The sequence below is a fragment of the Prunus persica genome, chromosome G6 (assembly GCF_000346465.2).
Source record: "Prunus persica cultivar Lovell chromosome G6, Prunus_persica_NCBIv2, whole genome shotgun sequence".
Classification (NCBI taxonomy): Eukaryota; Viridiplantae; Streptophyta; class Magnoliopsida; order Rosales; family Rosaceae; genus Prunus; species Prunus persica.
In genome coordinates this window covers 25,121,341-25,137,458 of record NC_034014.1, presented here as the reverse complement: position 1 = coordinate 25,137,458, position 16,118 = coordinate 25,121,341, and the positions used below count along the sequence as shown (strand labels likewise).

Below are 16,118 nucleotides of genomic sequence, written 5' to 3'. Positions count from 1 at the left end.
GCATCACAATCAAATATTGCAAATTGCAAAACGGGTCGCTGTTTTGTTGCAGATTCACTTCACTGTTGAACATACCCAGAGTACCAGACCATGGGCCCCACGGCCCATAGCAAACAAATTTGTGGGCCCCAACACCCACTCCGTCCAAACCGAGTTATAGAATCTGACTTTGGACAATTTTGAAATCCGCCCAAATAGAACAAAACATTATTAAAAATTAAATAATTAAAAAAAGTAAAAACACAACGTGACCGGTTAACCGGTGGCGGCATTTTCTTTGTTTATTTATATGATATGGTGGTTGCAGAAGAGGCTTAGAAGCCGTTGTTTGTGTTGTGGGGGTGTTTGGAGCTTCTGGACTTTGGTGAACGAAGAAGGCCAATTTCCCCAAACGAAAAACTGAAACACAGAGAGAGAGAGAGAGAGAGAGAGAGCCATGGAATCCAACGAATATGAACATCTGCAACGTCTTTGATTTTAGAGGTAAAGAGCAACACACTAACTGTAACTGCTTCTCATTTTCTCCTGAAGTGAGCTGATCGAAGTTGATTATAATAGTTTCGTGTTTGTTTGGCAGCGGATTTGAGCTTCGAGCCGATCCGAACAGAATCATGAACAGCTTCGTCCAAATTGTCAAGCAAGTAAGGGGAGAGGTCTTTGTTGATTGTCGATTTGTTTAAGTTCTTCTTGAAAAAGTTGATTAGGTAGCTGAGAGCGAAAGCAGATTGGTGTTTAGTGAGCGTCTAGCGATGGAACTGTTTTCGACTGGTCCACCGATTAAACGACGAGCGGGATTACGGATTAAACAGGCGGGTCGGGCTTCGTACCGGGGCAGCTAGGGAAGGTGGTGGCGGTGTTGTCGTTTTGTGTTTGTTGGATGTGAGTAAATTGTGTCGTTTCTTAGTTGTTGAATAATTTGAGCCTTGTTGAGGAAGTTAAGAAGATATGGGAACTACTGCTCTGAGGCAGTTGCTCAAGAGCCTCTGCAGCAACCATTCGCCTTGGAAATATGCGGTGATTTGGAAGCTCAAGCACCAGAGCGATTTGTAAGTTTCTTTTTCTTTTCTATTATTTTAAATTTATGAACTTTTAATCTTGCAGAACTTTTTTTTGTGTTTGGCCACCATCAGAGTTCAGAAATCAAGTTACTAATAAAAATGCTTTGGGTTTTGAGATTGTTTTCTATGATTATTTTGATGCATTCTGTTTGAACCACAAATTAGGGACTTCAATTTTGTTGGTGCAGCCAAGCATGGTTTAAGATACATAACATACGTGCATATGCATATAGAAGTTTGAGCATTTATATCTTATCAAATCATAAAATAGAATTTGAATCTATAATCAATATGACTGGAGGCATTATGATCATTCTTCTCACATGAAAAAAAGTTCTAGTATGCTTAGGCTTTGACATCCAAATGACCTTTTTCACGGCGAATATATTGTGTATGTCATGAATATCAAAGCTAGTGATGATCTCCGGTATGATAGTTGTCTTCTTGTTAATTAAGGATATTGGCCTGGGAGGATGGGTACTGCCATCATCCAAAACCAAGAGAAGCTGTGGAACATTCACCGGATGACATCTACTTCAGCGACGCAAGTGTACATGATGGTGGATCTACAGGCTATCCAATTGGACTAGCGGTGGCTGATATGTCACATCTTCAGCACACATTTGGAAAAGGGTACAATCTTGTTCTTCGTTCTTGTCTTGCTGTGTACTTCCGTTCAATCTCCAGAAAAGTTTCTGCGGATTTGTTTTACAACAAATATCTACAAATATAAAAGTAACAAAAATAAATTTTGGTGGAGGAGAATTCCTTTAGCATGCTCTTAGTTATTTGCCACCATGAATCCAATACTCTGGGTGTCCAAAATCACCATTACTCTTACGGGTTCGCTGAAAACTCTGTCTTTACACACGCATATTTATGCACACTACTTATTTAAACTGACGCTATATGTAAATTTTTTGTTTACTAAGGGACACCAGCAAGCCACACAATGAGTTAACTATTAATGTTCTCATATATTTTAGGGAATGAAGAATGTTAATGGTTCATTATGGATTTGAATAATTTCTCAGGGTTGTCGGTGAGGTGGCTTGCACAGGGAACCATAAATGGGTTTCCCTTCACAGTTTGTGCACCAGAGAGTCTGACTCTAAGTTAGTTCCTGAGGTAAATCTTATTTGAACAAGCTAATGATAATTCTGCAAGTAGTGATAGTGAACACTGTACAGTATATCTAAAAAATGAATTATTTTTATTTATTCAGTGTCCAGATGAATGGCTTCTTCAGTTTGCGTTGGGTATCAAGGTAACTTGTTTGGCATATCCTAGTGGCATGAGCACAGACTAGGTCACAGTTGCGAATTTTAATGCTCAGGATTCATATGTAATTACTTATAAATGGATGAAAAATCTGATTATGTATTTGATTTCTCATGTAGACAATTTTGCTTGTACCTGTACTTCCATATGGAGTTTTGCAACTTGGCTCCATGGAAACGGTGCGTGCTCATTCTGAACTTATTCTAAACTTCATGAATTGGTTGTAGCAGTTTATTTCCTGTAACCATGTCATTATAGTGTAGTAACTAATAGGAAGTTGTAGCATTAAATTTTTTTTAACTCATGCTGCATGAATCTGACATATTATTCTGACCCCCATCCGGGGCTTAAGCACCTTGCATGTGATTCTCAATCTGAATCTCTGTCTTTGTGTCTGCGTGTGTGTTCCATGTATATCGATCTGATTGTATTCATCTTATTTGTCCCTTTCTTTTTCGATCAAGTTGTAGGTTGCTGAAGATCAGGCAGTGGTTGCTTTTGTGAAAGATAGATTCAATGCCATTCACAATGTTGTGGGGAAAACTGTACCTTCTACCTTATTTAGGGACATTCGAGCTGAATCATTATGGCCACAATCATCTAGTTTAATGGAGAACACATTTGAATCATCAGCTGTTACCATTAACCCACTCAAGGTTGAAAGGTCAGAAGAGGTTGGTAACATCAGACTGAATGATATCTTACTATCAACTTTGGAGCAATTTGTGCAATTGCCAACCATTGAAAATGTACTTCTAGACTCTGGAACAGATCAGTCAGAAGTTCTTAAGAGAATTGGAGAAAATGAGATTGGTGTTCCACGTATTTATCACATTGGAGAATCGAATCCACTCAGTCAGTGTGTAGATACCGAAATGCTGGAGACCATAGAGACTCAAATGTTTGGGTTGTCTTGTTTGGAGGAAGAACTTGTAGCCCATTCTCAGTACGGTGGTTATAACGTGGATGTGCTTGGAGACCCTTTAAGTGGTTTCAATTCTTACTCTGCCGGAGGTATAGCAGAACAACTGTTGAATTACAATAATGCTGAAGATATAAGTTACAACAGGAAGGATAGTTTCTTTAGCTTTCCTGAAAATTGTGAACTACACAAAGCACTTGGAACAACTTTCCAGAGGCAGACCGATGAACATTTATGGAATTCATCCATCTCCATTGATGACACATGTAGCAGCTCTGGTTTGCAGAAAGATTTCATTCGCAGTATTGAGCCATCAAGGCTTTCGAAAGGAAGCGATGCTGAGAACCTCTTTGAATCCATGGTAGCCAGAGATGACACCTCATCGAGCAGATCTGACAATATTAAATCATGTATGACCACATCAAGTCAATTTCCTGCTTCTTGTGAACAATTGAAATTTGAAGCAAGTGCCCCAACGGAGAGTGATTCAATGACATGGAATCATGCATCCGCTTCTTTCAAAGGCACCATGAGCACTTTGCTTGACAAAGAGCAGCTGGGCAAAGGATACACTTCTACAAAGCCTAAAAAGGAACAAAAGTCGTCCGGTGCCAGTGCAAGAAGGACCAGGCTTAGCAACAGCCCAAAGCTAAGACCAAGAGATAGACAATTGATTCAGGATCGTGTCAAAGAGCTGCGGGAACTCGTCCCAAATGGTGCCAAGGTGGGTTTTTTTGTAGGTTCAATATTTTGTTGCAGGGCAATACATAATCACTTATATTTCTCTAACTAGATATGTTTTTCCTTTTTGTGGCAAGTTCAGTGCAGCATTGATGGCCTTTTAGACCGAACCATAAAACACATGATGTATTTAAGAACCATGACTGACCAAGCTGAAAAACTGGGGTGCTATGCGCATCAAGAGGTATGCAAAGCTCGTTCATGTTTGATACACCAAGACTCTAAAACTTCTGTGAGGCCGGCACAATATCCCGGACTCTCAGAAGTTTTTCTTCTACAAAGCCAGCTTATAGTTTACCAGCTGGTGTCCCAATTGTTACAAGTTTCTGACCAAATCTATGATTCTTTTCCAGGTACCTCGTTCTAATAACATGAGCGAGGCCAAAATTGGTGGCCAAAATGGGACAAGCAGGGGTTTTGAAATCGGAAGCGAACTTCAGATTTGCCCTATTGTGGTAGAAGATCTTCAACACCCAGGGCACATGCTCATAGAGGTATGTTGTGTTGCATGACCCCCAAATTTGTACACTTTTCGAACACACAGCTTCATTGCAGAATGTTTCAACCAATTACAATGTCCATTCAGATGCTATGTGATGAACATGGACTTTTCCTAGACATTGCCCAAGCAATCCGTCGATTGGAGTTGACCATCTTGAAGGGTGTGATGGAAACCCGCTCAAGCAATATGTGGGCACATTTTATTGTTGAGGTATAATTTGTTAACCCTATTATTTTCGTATAAAAATTCCACAATGATTTACCTTTTTTCTTAAATGCTACATTTGCAATATGCTCAGGCTCCCAGGGGGTTTCACAGAATGGATGTTTTTTGGCCGCTGCTACACCTTCTGCAACGCAGAAGAAATAACATATCAAGCAAGATCTGAATCTGATGGTTGACCCAAAAAAATAAAGATTGTAGGCATCTCTTTTGTATTCAAGAAAATTGAGCAAGCCTTCAAGTATTGTGCTTCAAACGCATATCATTATGACAAGACCTAAGAAGCATAATGTCTTTGTCGGAATGTAAAGTTTCAGTACAAGTAGTTAATGTTGGTGTACAAACCCAGACAGAATTTCGACCCAAAAAACAAACCCGGACAGAACTTTCTGCAATTTGCTGTTGGAAGAAAATTAGCTTCTAAAATCTACAAAGAATGGAACACATGGCTCTGTTCAAGCACGCATATAAAAAAGAATGTACATTATGCATAAACAGGACGAAGTGTGCATTTAAGAACTTAGAAGGCAGATTATCTGAAGCAGTCCTAATAAGTCATTCCGTTTATGTCACCGTCATCGATTAACACAGATTCAAGCGGGTCTTTCAGCAAGCAGTAGCGTGTGCCACCAGCCACATGCAATATTTTTAGGTAAGCAACCGTCTGTAGAAACTTGAGAAGGAAGGTTCCTGTCCACGGAATCGCCCAGGCCAAGCTGCATCCAAACAGGAATATAAAATTTTCAAAAACGATCATGAAAGAACATATACGTTTGGGGCTCAATATATTAATCATAGAAGTTAGGAATCATACTTGGCCATACTTGTTCCACCCCCAACCATATAATTGGCCGTCTTCTGCAGGCAAAGATAACAAAGAGATTGTGAATATCCAAGTACCATGTTTAGTGCAACAAGTAACTAAAAATCTGTTTATGGTCTACCGCATTAAGCTCATCTTGGTTTAAATTGTTAAGAACCCTATCGACAATTTGATGGATAGTACTTAGAATACAAATATTGGCCCTCCTTATAATGTAAGATAGACAATGGCACCCTCTTACCTGTTAGTATGGCACTATGGCGTGCCCCACAGGAGACCACTTTGGCATGCTTGCTTTCCAAACTCGGAGAATCTAATGGCCTAGGTAGAGTCTGAATCAACAGTGATGTGATTTAGTTAATTTATACAAGATTCCTCTACAGAGTAGTACTAAAAAATTCCTCAGCAAAGACCAGTATTCTTTAAAAGCAACACAACGCAGATAACACCGCAGACAGAAACAAGTTGGACTGAAAGCGTAAGATAAGAAAACTAACTCGGATTCAAAGTATAGATTTGCATGTTCCAGTTATAAATTCTGACATGTTTTTTTTCCCACATTCTGATGTTTTTTTCCCACATTCTGACTAATCAATAAAAAACAAAAGAAAACCAAAAAGAAAAGTTGTTGAGCGTACCTCAGCCTCATCAGCACCTGTTCCCAGCTGTCCGAACTGATTCCCCCCAAAAGCATGTACACGACCATCAACAGATATACATAGAGTATGCCAGAGTCCGGCAGATATGGTTTTCACTCTAGAATTGGACAATGAATTCACATAACTTGGTCTTAGTTGATCTTTTGTATTCCCTTGCCCACACTGGATAAAAATGGGGGGAAAGAAAAGATACCGCAGATAAATACAAGAATCAGGAAAGACAAATATATAAAAAGAAATTGTGGTTCCAATTGAATTACTAACTAACCAGTAGTACTCCCAATTATCACAGTACATAAGGAGAATGCTACCAAACGGTTCACTCAATGCAGAACAACTCAAACAACATAAAACCCTGACTATCATAGAAAGCTCACCTGTCCATAGAGTCCCCAGCCAAAAGTAAGCAGTGCTCCAGCATCTGCAAATTGAAGAATTATTGTTGAAGGGAAAGTAGATGATAAAAATGAAAGCGATCACAGCAAAACTGGATGTTTTCATCAGATTAACAGGATCCATAGAACAGCCAACAATAATCTCACATTTTGCATTGACCCAAAGGTAATCAAGGAGAGAAAACAAATAAGTAGGCTTAGCACATACAACCGACAAATCCAATCTGTTGATATGTTCTTCAGTTATAAGTATTAACACTTTTGAGAAATATCAGCGCTATAAAACAATCAATTAAATGCTGACCTGTTACTACCACACTGTGTCGACCACCACAAGCAATCTCCTTCACATAACTTCCAGGAACTTTTGTGCCTTGAGATACCACAGAAGCCCTATCCTTTCCAGAAGAAGATGGCTCAATACAGGGTATGACATGAGGAGAAGAGACCATCTTTACCCGGGTACCCAAACCTAGCTGTCCTTCGCCTCCATAGCCCCAACCCCACACCTGTCCCATATCTGAAACTTCGGTTAAAATTATGATCCATCAGGTGTCTTGCTTTACATCAAAAATCTTCCATAGCTTCGTACTTCCTACAACCTACAAAACTATCTGGTGTGACCACAAAGACAGAGTAACTATCCTGAAAATCATAAGCATAATCCCTGACCCTTGTGGTCTTACCTGACAAAGCTAAAGTGTGGCGTCCACCAGCTGCAACACTGGTGATCCTTACTCCAGGACCCAGAGTTACAAGACAAGGCGACAAAGTGAAGAAATCATCACCACCTGTTGAGGTTTCAGATTCAAGTTTAGGTGATGAAACTTTCCTCCGCTTTGCAACTTCCTCTCCAGCCCTTTTGCTGTCAAGATGAGATACTGTCCCACTAGTCAAATTGAAGCCTTGAGGCATTGGGCTTACTGTATAAGATCATAAAGTCTTAATCACATTGATATAGTAGAATCGATAAGGCTTCCCTGATTGGTTTTGTCAGATATGCCCAGGTTTCAAAATACCTTGTTCAGCTGGTAATGAACTTTGATTCTCTATAGTATCTGTTTGAGGAATTCCCACCATAGCCAAATCATGGATAAGCTTCCCAGACGGAACACACTCCTTCCATCCCCATGAGTATACATCCCCAGGCTCTGTAAATTAACAAATAATAAGAATTTATTTAGATTCTCCCGTGAAAACCCAGATTATCCATATAATAATCATTTGATTAGATGACTGAAACTGACATCACAGAATTACCAAGAATTTCACAAATGGACTAAATGCAACTGTCACAAATAAATACTAAGAATCCATTCAATCCGCATATTAATGAACTAATTACTCTTAAATTCTTTCATTTCTAACACAAATCTTGAGTACTGAAAAATGAATATCCTATCCATGATTTCCATAATTCAACTAATAAAGAAAGCAGAAATCTGAACCAAGGTGCACCTGTGACAGAAACGCAATGGGCCCAACCAGCAGAAGCCTTGAGTAGTGAAGCCTCAGTTGGAAGAGGAAAAGGCTCCGGAGTCTCCTTAACAAAAGTTCAGCAGCATATACATAGAAGATGCAAAAATGCAAAAATCAATGACAAACAATTTGAATGCCTAAAACATTTCAGTTATTAGAAGAACACTGCATTACCCCATGCTTCCCAGAAACCAGATAGCTCTGCCCTTCATCGTCTGCCGAACCCCACGTTATGAGCTTCCCACACTCTAATCTCAACCATAACCAAACACACCCCCTCAGCCACAGCTAATCAACTTTCAGATCAAGCTTAACAAAACGAATAGTAATAGCATCAACTACTAAACAATTAGATAGAGACTGAGAATCAGAGAAGCAAACCTGAGATGGCCATGGCGAATCCACAACCGCCACCGCAGACGTCCTTCCACGAATCTCCACCGTCCATCCGATTCGGAAACCGCACCGGCGCCAGGGACAGCACCGGAGATTTCTCCGGCGAAACTCCGGGAAGATATCCACACATATAAACCAAAGCTTCTCTGCGCTCCTCCGTCTTCATAGAGTCTCCTCCTTCTCCTTCATTGCAGTTCATCGCCGATCCAAACCACACAGAGCTCGTTTTTGTTGTATAGAAATCTCAAAACAAAGCTCAGAAGCTCAATCTAATTAACTCTCTCTCTCTCTCTCTCTCTCTCTCTCTCTCTGTGAAATTTCAGTTTTAAGTAAAAGCGTTGGCTGAGAATTTTTCAGTCAGCCTGGCCTGGTCTGGTCTGGTCTGGTCTGACGGAGAAGAAAGCAAAAGGACCGAGACTCAGAACATCGAGGCGTATCATTTACAGGGATGTAAGCAGCGCCACGTCGGATGCCACGTGGAATGATCTGAGCCGCGATTGCGGATTACTTTTTAGGGAGCCACGAGTGTGCTGGAACTTTCGGGAGAGGATCGATTTTCGAGGCCATCTCGTTGGTTGCCGCGTGTGGGTGGGGCCACGCCCGTTCTACTATATTTTAATCGCGGTTGGATTTGAAATTTAATCCTTGTTTGACCGGTAATCTGTGTTCTCATCTCACGCTGGTGTCGCTGCGTGGAACGACAGGGAACGTTAGATTCACACATTTCCTAATTGACGGACACAAAAGTGCCACCGCGGCTTGGATCTAATCATGATTTGCGTGAAAATAACTACTTTTCTATGGACAAAGGTACTTTGTGTTGGGCCATTGCTCTGTTTGTTTGGCCCTTCTTATTTTGCTGCAAAGGTGTGAAATTATACGGTGAGAGTGTCATACATGGATTCTTGATGTGGACTTTTATATTAGTTACGTGATTATTTCATTAAATTTAAGTGAAGTTACTATTTCGATGAATCACGTAGCTAATATTAAAGTCTATATCTATAGTTAATATATGACACTCTCGTCATAAAACGACTCCTATAAAGATATTCATTTATTATCCCATTTGAATCGATGTTTGCATAGGAATTTCAACTTATCTAGTATATATGTATATTTTCAAGTTGACAAGAGCATCCTTACCTAGACACCCTACTATTCACAGTTGGAAGATGTGCTTGGTATAGTTCAGATTCATATTAGGGGTGGGCACTCAAACCGGCGAACCGGAAATCCAAGCCGAACCGCACCGAACCAAACCGGAAAAAAACCGAGTTGACTAAAAAGTCAAAAACCGGTCAAAAACCGAACCGAACCGGTTTGGACCGGTTCCGGATCCGGTTCCATGTCTTCAAAAACCGAACCGGGCCGAACCGAACCGGTGAAACTAAAAATATATATAATTTCAATATATATTTATATTTAATGCTATATTTTTAATTTCACTAAAAAAAACCTAATATTTATCCAAGTTCAATCTCAAAATATCTCTCTTTTCTCACTTTAATATTTATTTTTTATATGAAATTGAATAATTTGTTAATTTTCAAGTAAAAAAATAATATTTCAATTGAGAATTGTATTAAAAAATAATTTAAAAAAATAATTTTTATAATCCGGTTCAAAACCGAACCGGAACCGGAACCGGACCGAAACCGGTTCAAACCGAACCGGACAGTTTTTGAAATTTTTTTAATTAAAACCGAACCGAACCAAACCGGATGAATAGTACCGGATCGGTTCTAATTTGAGGCAAAAACCGGTCCAAACCGAACCGTGCCCACCTCTAATTCATATGATATCCACTTGAAGTATAAATTTCATTCTTTAAGCAACTTACAAAGTAATACACTCAAATTACATTGACAATTTGAATGAAGGTTATTATTAACTTTAATATATGAATCTGGAACTATCAATAAATTGGAGGGACTGATATTTGTCCACAAGAAATAATAAAACAATTATTGTTTAGATTGATAGAAAATACGTGATTAGATAATATAGTTCTACACAGAGTCGGCCCTTGGCCAGGGCAACTGGGGCCTGGGCTCGAGGCCCATACTTGAAGGGGACACCAAAAAAAAAAAAAAAAAATCAAGTTAAGCCATATACGTATAGAACAAAACAAACAAAAAAAAACTAAAAGTCCTTAGAAAAAAATAAAAAATAATAAGGCGTGCATATTTGTTTAAGTCCTTTCTCTTTGTTTATTTATTCTCTACGTTGCTGCTATTTTCCAAATAATCACTGTGTATAGGCATTCTTGCTGATTCAAAGTCGCCAATTGAGAACTTATTCGTTGAGAATTGAGATGGGTTTCAGGTGCAGACCCAGATAAGCAACAAAGATTATTTTTCTTGGGTCTTAATCTGTTTTGCAGGGAGAATGTGAGTTCTATAGTGAATTACCAAATGAATTGTTCACATTCATTTGGAAGAATAAGCAAAAAATGAAAATGAATTGAAAATTTATGACGTAAAAATGGCATATTTACTTTTAGAAAAGTTTCATGTAAGAGAAACTAACTCCAAATTCCCTATGGATGAACACGTTGACATTTTTCCTCAAATGATTATCATCAAACAATAACAAATGGGAAGGCTTATGTTGTAAAACAATGAATGCTATAATTTTTAATAAAATTAATTAGTTGATGAAAAAATTATAATTTTAGTGATTACTTTATTTATAAGGCACACTTTAGATTTTTGCCTTGGACCTCAGATTAGAGCTATTCCACCGATTGCCCCAAGCCAGGGTAGGACAAGGCCCAAGCCCAGGCGACGCCTTCCAGCAAGCCAAACTTGCTCGGGCAAGTTGTGGGTCCCCCAAACCAGGCCAGCCCATAGGCAAAACGAGCTCGTGCTCTAGCTTGGTTTTGTTGACGTCAGCAATAAAAAATTTTTAAAAAAATCTATAAAAAAAAAACTAAAAATTTCAGAATTTTTTTAAAAAATAAATACTTAGTCATATTTTTCACTTTCCACACCAAAACTCCATACAAATCTCTCTCATCATATCTCATGTGAATAGTGGTTGTCATGGCAATGGATAGAAACACCACAAGCCTTTTGCAAGGGCTGCCACTATTTATGTGAATAGTAACAGCCCTTACCTTGCCCTTGCCCTTTGCCCTTTATCCTTTGCCATGACAAATAGGTGAAAGTGCTCTCCCTTAATTTAATTACCCGATGCCGTTATTTCCACCAACTCCAACTATGAGGGCGTTCATCTATATATATAAAGCAAAAGACAGAGAATGGTGAAACATTCAAAATACCAAAAAATGCCCTTAGTTAATGCAAACATTAAGAATTCAAATTATTAATTAAATGAGGATAATATGGTAAATTCACACTTTTTCATATTTAAAAAAATTAAAAGAAAAAAAAACAGATAATGGATCCTATTTTTATAGAACACAACTACCCAGTATCTTTTTTAATTCTAAAATAAATTTACTTATTTTTTTTTAAAAACCTCTCGCAAGCGCGGAAGCGCATGAGAGGCTAGTACCCTTTAAAGACCATCTTAGGCTGTTGAAACCTGGCATGTATTTTGCCTTTGGAACTTAAATTGTTCCCTTCAATTCAAGTTTCTATTGGTTATCTGCAGTATGCAATATAAAGAAAGCTGTTTATAATAATGCTCAAGGCTGAAGAAGAATGAACTAAATTGTGAATTCGTGCACCGATATTGAAACCGATATATTAAAATAAGATGAAGAAACCAGAAAGAGAAGATAAGTACATCAATAACAGTTGTGTTGTGTAGGCGTATATTTATATTGATATGAATAACAATATATATGTTTGGATTGCAAACAATTCCTACAAAACAAGTACTCAAGAAGTCTTTTCTACACCAACTACATCTTCAGTGAAAACAAACATGTTTGAAATCAAATTGAACTATCCCAGCTGTGTTATCTTGACTTGGTCTAACATTCGGCAAGCTGAGTGGACACGAATGTGTGCTACTCATAGGTAAACGCATGATATATTAGGGAGAAAGATATGTCGCGTGTTGGTTAATTAGTTTCTACTTGTGTTGGAAATTAGGATTTTCTTTGACGGGTGAGACTCCGTGAGAGAATTCTAATAAACACAAGTGAATTAGGTTTAAATTTTGATAAGGAATACATTTTGTTGCATCTCGACTTTTTTCACAAAAACCATGGATCATGATTTCACTAATAAAGGTTAAAAATTCAATCAAGAGCAAGAAACATAGAATCCTGTGTGTGGGGCGGGGGGGCGAACATATAATCTATAAACAATGAAACTTCAATCTTTGTTCCATATAATTTATATTGAATAAATAGGAAATTAACAAATGGACAAAGAACTTAGAACAATATAAATTAATCTAACCTGTAAAGAATATATATATATATATATATATATATATATATATTAAAAGTCTTCAAGTACGTTGTAGAAAAATAATGACTGAGCAAAACACCCAAACGTTTTCTTCTTCAGTTTTCCGGTGTGTGCGGTTGTGCTGCTGTTCAGACTTATAAAAAATCGTAGTATAGCCACACGGCTATACTCATTGAGTATATTATATTTAAACGTATAGCCGGGCGGCTATACTCTAAAAAAGATAAAAAGATAAGTATATTATATTTATAGAATAAAATAAAATAAAATAAAAAACAAACAATTCCACCCCATTTCAACCTCTCCAAGCACAAAAAATTTAAAACGAGAACAATAAACCAAACCCAGAAAACGCCACCCCCATCTCATCTTCCCCATCCCAACCTCCCCACATGCCCTGTTCTTTTACCAATTGAGTTTTCCCCAGACGGCATGAGTCTGTTCTGAGTTCTTTTCAGTCTTCATCATCGAATTCCGTTGCCCATCTTCTTCTCCTCCTCCTGTAAACAATAAAACAATTAAACATGAGCAACAGAGTGTAAAATAATATCATAAACGACTAAAAAAAGAACATAAAACAGCAGATAATTGCCAAACTATTTTAAAGCTATTTTCTTTGATAGTTTCTATTGCTATCAGTAAATCCGACACTTACATAAAATACATAGAAATAGAAGGGATCAAACGGTTATCCTATCATATACGCATATACAGGCATATATAATATTATCTTGCAGTTCATCTAAACAGCCAAAAAAAGAAAACAGAGATAAATATTTTTAAAAAAATTATATCAAAATTTTTATGGCTCATTTTCCATGACAGAAGCCAAACCAGTCACCATCTTAACCCCAATCTGAGATGATCTCTTGGCTTCAACTCAGGCGGTTTCCATTCCTTCGCCACTATCGTCTTCTCTTCCTCACCCAAACTCTCCGACAGCTCAAATACCAACTCGTCCAACTCAGTCTCACCCGCAAAGATCGTGTGAGGAGACAGCCACTTGGCCTTGATGTACTCTGTTTGGATCTGACATCCACCCACTGCCCTGCACTGGTGGATCTAGGTGGTGGGTATGGGGGGAGGTTGGGTTGGGAGTTGGGGAAGACGAGATCGGGGTGGCGTTTTCTGGGTTTGGTTTGATTGTTCTTGTTCTTGTTTTTACTTTTTTCAATTTTTTGTTATTTATTCTTTAAGATATATTTGTTATTGTTCTTGTTTTTTGGTTTTAAATTTATGGTGCGTTGGGATGTTGCAATGGGGTGGAATTGGTGTTTGCTGGGTTTGTTTTTTATTTTTTTGTTTTCTGTTTGAAGATTTAAAAAGCTAGTATAGCCGTACGGCTATACTTTTTAAGTATATTATATTTAAAACGAGTATCGCTGCGCGGCTATACTGTTTAAGTATATTATATTTAAAACGAGTGTGGCCGCGCGGCTATACTATTATTTTAAAAGACAGGACCCGCCTAGCATTTAGTGCCCACGTATCAAAACAGTATAGCCGCACGACTGTACTATTTTTTAATAATAAAAACGTAGTACAGCCGTGCGGCTATACTCTTTAATAGGAAAGGAAAAACCCTAATATACTTCCTATTTCTATTGATGAGATGACTTGGGAAAACATGAATTGGTTCATTCCTTTTAATTTCTATAAATTATATTGGCGGGGCCCACAAATAACTGATTTATTTTTTAAATATACATCATGATGAATGTGGGACGATCAACAAATTGGAGGGACTGATTATCCACATGAACAGGAAGTAATAAACCAGTCACCATCTTTTGGATTGACAGCCGTGACTCTGAAATCATCATCAACAGCATGGCCATCCTGAATCCTGAATCTTGATAATTCTCAAACAAGTTTGTAATGTTACATTAAGTTAGCCAAGAACATAATTTTGTAGCAACCGACCGGGCTTAATTTGTGATTTGATCCTTAATTAAAAACATAAACAAAAAACGAAACTAAGATCAGCATTAAGAAAAAAAAAATTGTCCACAATTACTTGAATAAGCTTGAGTGTAAATAATTCAGCATGACAAGGAATTGCTTCCTTATTATAATGCAATTCAAACTTATAGTTTGTCTCATTATTAATTTATTAGTGAGGAGACATTTGAAAATCGGATTTTTTTTTGTTTGCATCACTTGGGTGTGTTGAGCACATTAGTGAGTGGTAACAGAAAAGGCTTCACTTAGTGTCCCAACCAATTATGACGGACTGGACTGGAGGCCGTTCTAGGTTTGTGCAGGGCCTCCAGGCCATTGACCTTCTTGGGTTGATAGTATGCTTGTATATATGATAAGATGTAGAATTCTATAGCGAGGGCCCTTAGATGATGTCCTATATCTTAATCGTTGGATCAAATTAGTTAGTTTGATCCAACGATTAAGAAATAGGGCATCGTCTTAGGGCCTTAGGTGACTAGTTTGATCCAACAATTAAGAAATAGGGCATCATTTTAGGGCCTTAGGCCCTCACCATTTGTATATGACAAGATACAATTTTGTTTGCTTTTTCTTCCATTTATATTAGTACCTACAAAAGCCAACTGCCTTAGTCATCATGCATGTCAAATTTTCTTCATTCTGAATTCAGTTCCAAAAGTTTAGGTACCACCCTTGATTTACAAATCCAATTCCACAAGCTCAGATCATTTTGTTGCGTGAAGCCCAGGATGCACAATTAAGCTGAACAAGGCCCAATTTTACTTGGGCTTTTAAGCACATTGGGTACCGCTTTATTTTTTAAATCAACTGGGAAAACGAGATTTTTATTTAAGTACAAGCAATAGTCAAAATTACAAGTAAGAGCTTTCTCTCACATATACACATTACTAAGGTGCTATTGGGAGTTTGAATTTGAGACATATAATATGCAAGTCAAGTCCCCTTTCTACTCTACTAAACCCAAAATTCAAATTTAAGACTTCTTTCAACGTTAAGAAAAAGAATATTACTAAACTACCAAGAGTTATTGGCTGTTAAGGATACTAAGATTTTAATTTTAATTTTCTAAATTTCTCATTTATTAATCACCAACTACCAAGTTTGAAGTAGCAATTCCCTTTGGATAAATTCTATTTTTGGATTTGGCATAATTTAGAGCCGTCACAACTGAATGAAATGATGACTTATTTCCAGACATACATACTGGTGGTACAATGTGAAAAGGAGCTAATTTCAAATTAGTTCCATGGTGTTTATGCACAAGTTGATCCTTTAAATACTATTTCT

The 16,118-nt window shown here is 37.8% G+C and overlaps 2 protein-coding genes and 1 long non-coding RNA gene across 5 annotated transcripts; 1 reads left to right on the top strand and 2 right to left on the bottom strand.

The window, feature by feature from the left end:
* On the top strand, positions 310–5,065 carry LOC18774349 (transcription factor EMB1444). Its single transcript, XM_007205214.2, has 11 exons — positions 310–483; positions 578–1,046; positions 1,515–1,691; positions 2,093–2,186; positions 2,284–2,325; positions 2,459–2,518; positions 2,810–3,985; positions 4,085–4,186; positions 4,356–4,496; positions 4,589–4,714; positions 4,803–5,065. The coding sequence occupies exons 2-11, from the start codon at positions 946–948 to the stop codon at positions 4,890–4,892; spliced, it is 2,109 nt and encodes a 702-aa protein (XP_007205276.2). The 5' UTR covers positions 310–483; positions 578–945; the 3' UTR covers positions 4,893–5,065.
* On the bottom strand, positions 4,992–8,896 carry LOC18773376 (ultraviolet-B receptor UVR8). 3 transcript variants are annotated; one of them, XM_020565150.1, is made up of 11 exons: positions 8,464–8,896; positions 8,257–8,330; positions 8,062–8,146; positions 7,623–7,754; positions 7,290–7,484; positions 6,908–7,123; positions 6,586–6,629; positions 6,188–6,370; positions 5,791–5,881; positions 5,541–5,584; positions 4,992–5,442 (listed from the first exon to the last, which is right to left on the bottom strand). In XM_020565150.1, the coding sequence occupies exons 1-11, from the start codon at positions 8,675–8,677 to the stop codon at positions 5,320–5,322; spliced, it is 1,401 nt and encodes a 466-aa protein (XP_020420739.1). In that variant the 5' UTR covers positions 8,678–8,896; the 3' UTR covers positions 4,992–5,319. The 3 variants fall into 3 exon arrangements, with proteins under 3 accessions (XP_020420739.1, XP_020420737.1, XP_020420738.1); XM_020565148.1 differs by having other exon boundaries at positions 7,290–7,526; positions 8,464–8,895; XM_020565149.1 differs by having other exon boundaries at positions 7,290–7,526; positions 8,062–8,143; positions 8,464–8,895.
* On the bottom strand, positions 13,109–14,226 carry LOC109949906. Its single transcript, XR_002272229.1, has 2 exons — positions 13,704–14,226; positions 13,109–13,369 (listed from the first exon to the last, which is right to left on the bottom strand). It is a non-coding gene; the product is annotated as an uncharacterized LOC109949906 (long non-coding RNA).

Coding starts and splice junctions, on each gene's coding strand:
- LOC18774349 (XM_007205214.2), top strand. CDS start 946: ATGGGAACTACTGCTCTGAGGCAGTTGCTCAAGAGCCTCTGCAGCAAC. Junction 1,692..2,092: donor CAGCACACATTTGGAAAAGG/GTACAATCTTGT, acceptor ATAATTTCTCAG/GGTTGTCGGTGAGGTGGCTT. Junction 2,326..2,458: donor AGTTTGCGTTGGGTATCAAG/GTAACTTGTTTG, acceptor TTTCTCATGTAG/ACAATTTTGCTTGTACCTGT.
- LOC18773376 (XM_020565148.1), bottom strand. CDS start 8,677: ATGAACTGCAATGAAGGAGAAGGAGGAGACTCTATGAAGACGGAGGAG. Junction 7,124..7,289: donor CCACACTTTAGCTTTGTCAG/GTAAGACCACAA, acceptor CCGAAGTTTCAG/ATATGGGACAGGTGTGGGGT. Junction 5,585..5,790: donor CCATAGTGCCATACTAACAG/GTAAGAGGGTGC, acceptor CTTTGCCTGCAG/AAGACGGCCAATTATATGGT.